Source organism: Acipenser ruthenus, chromosome 50, assembly GCF_902713425.1.
Source record: "Acipenser ruthenus chromosome 50, fAciRut3.2 maternal haplotype, whole genome shotgun sequence".
Classification (NCBI taxonomy): Eukaryota; Metazoa; Chordata; class Actinopteri; order Acipenseriformes; family Acipenseridae; genus Acipenser; species Acipenser ruthenus.
In genome coordinates this window covers 1,169,081-1,177,241 of record NC_081238.1, presented here as the reverse complement: position 1 = coordinate 1,177,241, position 8,161 = coordinate 1,169,081, and the positions used below count along the sequence as shown (strand labels likewise).

The window sequence follows — 8,161 nt, the reverse complement described above, 5'->3', positions numbered from 1 at the left end:
CTCCTCGGATGTCTGGATGTTTGGAGTGACGCTCTGGGAGATGTTCACCTACTGCCAGGAGCCCTGGCTGGGGATGTCCGGGAGACAGGTACCTGTCTGTCTGTGTGACTGACTGTTAGGGTTAGGGATGGAGCTAGGGCTAGAGCTAGGGGTTAGGGATGGAGCTAGGGCTAGGGCTAGGGGTTAGGGATGGAGCTAGGGCTAGGGCTAGGGGTTAGGGATGGAGCTAAGGCTAGGGCTAGGGGTTAGGGATGGAGCTAAGGCTAGGGCTAGGGGTTAGGGATGGAGCTAAGGCTAGGGCTAGGGGTTAGGGTTAGGGATGGAGCTAGGGCTAGGGCTAGGGGTTAGGGTTAGGGATGGAGCTAGGGCTAGGGCTAGGGGTTAGGGATGGAGCTAAGGCTAGGGCTAGGGGTTAGGGTTAGGGATGGAGCTAGGGCTAGGGCTAGGGGTTAGGGTTAGGGATGGAGCTAGGGCTAGGGCTAGGGGTTAGGGTTAGGGATGGAGCTAAGGCTAGGGCTAGGGGTTAGGGTTAGGGATGGAGCTAGGGCTAGGGCTAGGGGTTAGGGATGGAGCTAGGGCTAGGGCTAGGGGTTAGGGTTAGGGATGGAGCTAGGGCTAAGGCTAGGGGTTAGGGTTAGGGATGGAGCTAGGGCTAGGGCTAGGGGTTAGGGATGGAGCTATGGCTAAGGCTAGGGGTTAGGGTTAGGGATGGAGCTAGGGCTAAGGCTAGGGGTTAGGGTTAGGGATGGAGCTAGGGCTAGGGCTAGGGGTTAGGGTTAGGGATGGAGCTAGGGCTAGGGCTAGGGGTTAGGGTTAGGGATGGAGCTAGGGCTAGGGCTAGGGGTTAGGGATGGAGCTAGGGCTAGGGCTAGGGGTTAGGGTTAGGGTTAGGGATGGAGCTAGGGTTAGGGATAGGGTTAGGGTTGGAGCTATGGTTAGGGTTAGGGTTAGGGTTTAGGGTTAGGGTTGGAACTATGGTTAGGTTTAGGGATGGAGCTAGGATCATCTCTCCTGCTCTTTCCCCCTCTCTCTCCTCTCCCCTCACGGTTCTGTCTCTCCCACTCAGATCCTGTTGAAGACGGACCGGGACGGAGAGAGGCTGGAGCGTCCTAAGGACTGTCCCCAGGAGCTGTACTCCATCATGAGGCAGTGCTGGGCACCCCAGCCCCAGGACCGGCCCACCTTCGCAGCCCTCACCAGACTGGTGAACGAGGTGAGAGCAAACCTGGACTTCACCTGGAATACAAGGCAAGCCGTCAGACAGCATGGTGACCCTTCCTCCTCTGTCTCCTCTCTGCAGGCTCAGCCGATAGAGGTGCGGGCTGTCCAGGAATACACCGAACCCGGAAAACTGCAGCTGCAAGCCAACGACCTCATCACTGTCATCGACAGGTACGGCGCAGAGCGCAGCTAGCGTGGAGGGGTCAAACCACACCTCCTTTTATTTGACTGGGGTTCTGCACTGGAGCCCAAACGCTGGTCTGCTTGACTCGGTCTCTTCTAGTTTCAATAACCCTGATGAAGGCACTAGAGCCCAAACGCTGGTCTGCTTGACTCAGTCTCCTCTAGTTTCAATAACACTGATGAAGGCACTAGAGCCCAAACGCTGGTCTGCTTGACTCAGTCTCCTCTAGTTTCAGTAACCCTGATGAAGGCACTAGAGCCCAAACGCTGGTCTGCTTGACTCGGTCTCTTCTAGTTTCAATAACCCTGATGAAGGCACTAGAGCCCAAACGCTGGTCTGCTTGACTCGGTCTCTTCTAGTTTCAATAACCCTGATGAAGGCACTAGAGCCCAAACGCTGGTCTGCTTGACTCGGTCTCTTCTAGTTTCAATAACCCTGATGAAGGCACTAGAGCCCAAACGCTGGTCTGCTTGACTCAGTCTCCTCTAGTTTCAGTAACCCTGATGAAGGCACTAGAGCCCAAACGCTGGTCTGCTTGACTCGGTCTCTTCTAGTTTCAATAACACTGGTGAAGGCACTAGAGCCCAAACGCTGGTCTGCTTGACTCAGTCTCTTCTAGTTTCAATAACACTGATGAAGGCACTAGAGCCCAAACGCTGGTCTGCTTGACTCGGTCTCTTCTAGTTTCAGTAACCCTGGTGAAGGCACTAGAGCCCAAACGCTGGTCTGCTTGACTCAGTCTCTTCTAGTTTCAATAACCCTGATGAAGGCACTAGAGCCCAAACGCTGGTCTGCTTGACTCAGTCTCTTCTAGTTTCAATAACACTGATGAAGGCACTAGAGCCCAAACGCTGGTCTGCTTGACTCAGTCTGTTCTAGTTTCAATAACCCTGATGAAGGCACTAGAGCCCAAACGCTGGTCTGCTTGACTCAGTCTCTTCTAGTTTCAATAACCCTGATGAAGGCACTAGAGCCTAAACGCTGGTCTGCTTGACTCAGTCTCTTCTAGTTTCAATAACCCTGATGAAGGCACTAGAGCCCAAACGCTGGTCTGCTTGACTCGGTCTCTTCTAGTTTCAATAACCCTGATGAAGGCACTAGAGCCCAAACGCTGGTCTGCTTGACTCGGTCTCTTCTAGTTTCAATAACCCTGATGAAGGCACTAGAGCCCAAACGCTGGTCTGCTTGACTCAGTCTCCTCTAGTTTCAGTAACCCTGATGAAGGCACTAGAGCCCAAACGCTGGTCTGCTTGACTCGGTCTCTTCTAGTTTCAATAACACTGGTGAAGGCACTAGAGCCCAAACGCTGGTCTGCTTGACTCAGTCTCTTCTAGTTTCAATAACACTGATGAAGGCACTAGAGCCCAAACGCTGGTCTGCTTGACTCGGTCTCTTCTAGTTTCAGTAACCCTGGTGAAGGCACTAGAGCCCAAACGCTGGTCTGCTTGACTCAGTCTCTTCTAGTTTCAATAACCCTGATGAAGGCACTAGAGCCCAAACGCTGGTCTGCTTGACTCAGTCTCTTCTAGTTTCAATAACACTGATGAAGGCACTAGAGCCCAAACGCTGGTCTGCTTGACTCAGTCTGTTCTAGTTTCAATAACCCTGATGAAGGCACTAGAGCCCAAACGCTGGTCTGCTTGACTCAGTCTCTTCTAGTTTCAATAACCCTGATGAAGGCACTAGAGCCTAAACGCTGGTCTGCTTGACTCAGTCTCTTCTAGTTTCAATAACCCTGATGAAGGCACTAGAGCCCAAACACTGGTCTGCTTGACTCAGTCTCTTCTAGTTTCAATAACACTGATGAAGGCACTGGAGCCCAAACGCTGGTCTGCTTGACTCAGTTTAGTTTCAATCACACTGATGAAGGCACTGGAGCCCAAACGCTGGTCTGCTTGACTCAGTCTCTTCTAGTTTCAATAACACTGATGAAGGCACTAGAGCCCAAACGCTGGTCTGCTTGACTCAGTCTCTTCTAGTTTCAATAACACTGATGAAGGCACTGGAGCCCAAACGCTGGTCTGCTTGACTCAGTCTCTTCTAGTTTCAATAACACTGATGAAGGCACTAGAGCCCAAACGCTGGTCTGCTTGACTCAGTCTCTTCTAGTTTCAATAACCCTGATGAAGGCACTAGAGCCCAAACGCTGGTCTGCTTGACTCGGTATCTTCTAGCTCCAGTAACCCAGATGAAGGCTCTCTCTGCTTGGCCCCGGCTCCAGTGTGTGTTCTCACAGGGCTTGTTTGTCCGCAGGTCCGACGTGTCGGAATGGCGAGGTCAGAACCAGCACACCCTGGCTGTGGGCTCCTTCCCGGCGGCCCTGGTGACTGGACTCGCCTTGCAGCTCCCCGGCCTGATCAGCCGGCCCCTGAGGAACAGCTTGGTACACACCGGACACGGAGACATCTTTGCAAACCGGAACTGGGGCTTCCCTGACCGGCTGGACGAGTGAGTCCCCCGAGCCTGACTCGGCTCCACTGCTTCTGTCTGATTAACACACAGAACAGTATTGAGGACAGAGGATTTAGGACTACAGCACTGACTGTAGCTGATCTAGCCTGTGTCAGGGGTGCTCATAATGATCAGGAACAGCACAGAGAGGAAGCTTCTCATCAAGTACCAAGAGATAACAAGGCCAGCTAATTCTGCCTCATTCACGGATCTCTGGTCTTTGTCGCTCTCTATATTCAATCCATTCAGTTCAGTACAATCCATTTATTCGCCTGTTAGCACAGTTTAGTCTTTCTAATCCCTTTGTAATCCTAGTCCATTCAAAACCAATCAACTTGAATGCTCTGTAATCCAGTGCTCCCTCCAGTCCAGGGCAGGCTTGAGGCATGGAGACTGAAAGTTCTGTATTTTTATTCTGTGTTTTTTTTTTTTTTTAGGAATTACAAAATAGCACCAGGAACCAGAAAGGAGATTCAGTCCAGCAAACTGCACATGATGTCAGGTGAGCAACACGACTGTGGATCTATAAAAATGTTTCTTTGAACAAGTCCTATAACCCTGATGAAGGCACTAGAACCCAAACGCTGGTCTGCTTGACTCGGTCTCTTCTAGTTTCAATAACACTGATGAAGGCACTAGAGCCCAAACGCTGGTCTGCTTGACTCGGTCTCTTCTAGTTTCAATAACCCTGATGAAGGCACTAGAGCCCAAATGCTGGTCTGCTTGACTCGGTCTCTTCTAGTTTCAGTAACACTGATGAACTGTCTCTCTCTGCAGGGATGTCCAGGAGTTTGGAATCGCTGGTCGATATTAACAGTAAACCTCCAGGGAAGTTAAATCATACGCCCCACAGGAAACCTCCCGCAGACTCCCGGGGTCCGGGAGCCCCAGAACTAGAGTTCCGCCGGCTGAGCGATGACCCCCAACATCGGCCCGCTCCGCTCAACTTCATGAACCACAAGGATTCCCTCCTGAACCCCAACGTCAGGCTGCGCGCAGGGGGGGTACACCCCAGGGAACGCAGGCCAGCTCTCAGTCAAGTCCAGGGCCTGTGGCCTGCCCCGCACCCAGGCAGTAACCTGGTGGCGATGGCGCCCTTCGCTCGCTCCACCCCCCAGATCCTCGACGGCATGGAACAGAAGCAACGGCCGCCCCCGGCAACCGCTAACGACTCCCGCAAATCAGCGATCCTGCAGGTACTGTCCCAGAACGTGCTCCAGAATTCTGGATCCTGTGTGTACGAATGTGTGTGTACATTCTAGACTGTGTGTATCTGATTGGTGACTGAGCCCCCTGTCTTTGCTCTGATTGGTGACTGAGCCCCCTGTCTGTGCTCTGATTGGTGACTCAGCCCCCTGTCTGTGCTCTGATTGGTGACTCAGCCCCCTGTCTGTGCTCTGATTGGTGACTGAGCCCCCTGTCTGTGCTCTGATTGGTGACTCAGCCCCCTGTCTGTGCTCTGATTGGTCAGGTCCAGGAGGCAGTGCACGGAGTCACACTGGAGGAGTGTCGAGACGCCCTGAGAATTCACAACGGGGATCCACTGAGAGCAGCACAGTACCTGAAGGTGAGGCCTGCCCCTCGCTCCCTGAGAACTCACAGCTGTGTGAGACAAGCCCCCTCACACCCTCCCCTGTACCATCCTCACACCCTCCCCTGTACCATCCTCACACCCTCCTTTGTACCCTCCTCACACCCTCTCCTGTACCCCCTCACACCCTCCCCTGTACCATCCTCACACCCTCTCCTGTACCATCCTCACACCCTCTCCTGTACCCCCTCACACCCTCCCCTGTACCCCCTCACACCCTCCTCTGTACCCTCCTCACACCCTCTCCTGTACCATCCTCACACCCTCCCCTGTACCCCCTCACACCCTCCCCTGTACCATCCTCACACCCTCCCCTGTACCCCCTCACACCCTCCTCTGTACCCTCCTCACACCCTCTCCTGTACCATCCTCACACCCTCCCCTGTACCCCCTCACACCCTCCCCTGTACCATCCTCACACCCTCCCCTGTACCCCCTCACACCCTCCCCTGTACCATCCTCACACCCTCCCCTGTACCATCCTCACACCCTCCCCTGTACCCCCTCACACCCTCCCCTGTACCATCCTCACACCCTCCCCTGTACCATCCTCACACCCTCCCCTATACCCCCTCACACCCTCCCCTGTACCCCCTCACACCCTCCCCTGTACCATCCTCACACCCTCCCCTGTACCCCCTCACACCCTCTCCTGTACCCCCTCACACCCTCCCCTCAACTCCCCTCACACCCTCCCCTCAACTTCCCCTACTCACCCCACCCGTCTCTCTCCTTTCGATCTCCCTGCTCCCTCCTCCCCTTCTCCCCCTTCTTTCTCTCTCAGACAGTGCAGTGTATTTCACTCTCTCTCTCTCTCTCTCTCTCTCTCTCTCTCTCTCTCTCTCTCTCTCTCTCAGACGGAAAACTTGTATCACATGGGTCGACGTTCCCGCGAGGATTGTCAGCGCATCCTGGTTCGCTTCCAGTGGAACCTGCAGGCCGCGAGTCGCTACATGATGAGAGACCGACAGGGGTCCTAAACACGGCCCCCAGGGGCCCCGGGAACAGGGAGACCTTCACCAAGACTACAGACCTCCTGACAGGCAGGCTGAAGAAAGAAAACAGACACATGCACTACAGAGCTGCGGCCACAAGAGGGCGATAAAGAACTGTTCAAATGTCTTTACCCTAAACTGCTGTGTTGTTGCTCTGCATCATAATTGTGTTTACAATCCAGGGCTGAGAGCCATCGTTTCCCAATACGATATTTAGGGCTGTATTTTTTTCTGCTTAAAAAAAAATAGGTATTTCATGATATTTCACAGTTAAACATCATATTTATTAAAGCAGAAAAATACTGCGTCGCATTCAAAATGGATCATTTTCTCTAGAGTTTACTGTACACCAAATGTTCCTAAATAATAGAGGTTCTGTTTTTCACCGTCAGTGAATTATCAAACAAAATAAAAACATCAATAAATTACTTGATCTTTGATGCAGCTGGTGTCTTTTTAGTTGAAGACATTTTAAAGAAATCGTGCAGCTTCTATGCAGTGTGTGTTCAATCGTTTACTGGAAGGAAGCAAACTAAACCGGCTGCTAGGTTCATGAATGCAGCGACAGTCACGCTGAATGCTGTCTGTCACGCTGAATGCAGAGTGACAGGCAGCGCGTCAAACAGACAAACGCTCGTTGTATTTATTATTCAGAGCTAAAAAAAAATCTGTATATTGATACAATTCTATCAGAAATTTTCACAGGAACCGCGCATTACAAAACAATGGGAAAATGACAGGAAATCGTGAAATCCGTGAAAAAAATACAGCCTTAGCTCGCACAAGCTGGGATTCAGTTTTTTTGTTTTGTTAAATGAAAATGTACATATAGATATATATTTAAATATTATTTAATTTTGAATTAACTGAAAAGAAAAACAATTGTTTGTACCAATTCTGTGTTTATATATATATATATATATATATATATATATATATATATATATATATATATATATATAATTTCGTATAATGTTGAAAGGTTCTTTGAAATAATGGGTTTTAATTAATCAGGTTATAAGGACAGCTCAAATATGAAATATGGGCGGAAAAAGTGTTTTTTTGTACATTGTTACTGTGGTATTACCCTGGCAACGCAACGTTACGCGGCTCCAGTTCTGTATATAACTGCTATGTATATTTTCGTGAAAAAGGGTTTTTTTTTTTTTTAAGAAAGTGTTCTTTCTAAAAAAAGATTTTGTAAAAATAACCTACCTACCTACCTGTTTACCTCGAAAAACTGGTCCGATAATAAAGACCTGGTGTTTATGATGACGTGTGCTGTGCTGGTATTTACATCCGTTTATAACGAACCCTGATATAGGAATGAATCGCTCACGCTTCAAAACGAGAGCAAAAACATACGAGGTTCCGCTTCCTCAATACCATTTGTAAGCAAGTCTGTCTGACAGACAGACAGACAGACAGACAGACAGGCAGGCAGACAGACACAGACAGACACACAGATAGACACACAGACAGACAGACAGACAGGCAGACACACACATAGACACACAGACAGACAGGCAGACACACACACACACAGACAGACAGACAGACAGACAGGCAGACACACACACAGACACACAGATAGACACACAGACAGACAGACAGACAGGCAGACACACACACAGACACACAGATAGACACACAGACAGACAGACAGACAGGCAGACACACACATAGACACACAGACAGACAGGCAGACACACACACACA

At 50.6% G+C, this 8,161-nt stretch overlaps 1 protein-coding gene across 1 annotated transcript in view; it reads left to right on the top strand.

The window, feature by feature from the left end:
* The window catches only part of tnk1 (tyrosine kinase, non-receptor, 1), a gene marked incomplete in the record, with an annotated part of 18,969 nt that extends 11,255 nt beyond the window's left edge, over positions 1–7,714 (top strand). Inside the window, 8 exon segments of the mRNA XM_059015304.1 lie at positions 1–88; positions 1,067–1,213; positions 1,301–1,392; positions 3,659–3,853; positions 4,294–4,358; positions 4,634–5,052; positions 5,328–5,423; positions 6,305–7,714. The exon segment at positions 1–88 is cut by the window's left edge and continues 39 nt beyond it. Of these exon segments, the coding sequence (XP_058871287.1) occupies positions 1–88; positions 1,067–1,213; positions 1,301–1,392; positions 3,659–3,853; positions 4,294–4,358; positions 4,634–5,052; positions 5,328–5,423; positions 6,305–6,427 (1,225 nt within the window).
* Between the last annotated feature and the right edge of the window lie 447 nt (positions 7,715–8,161).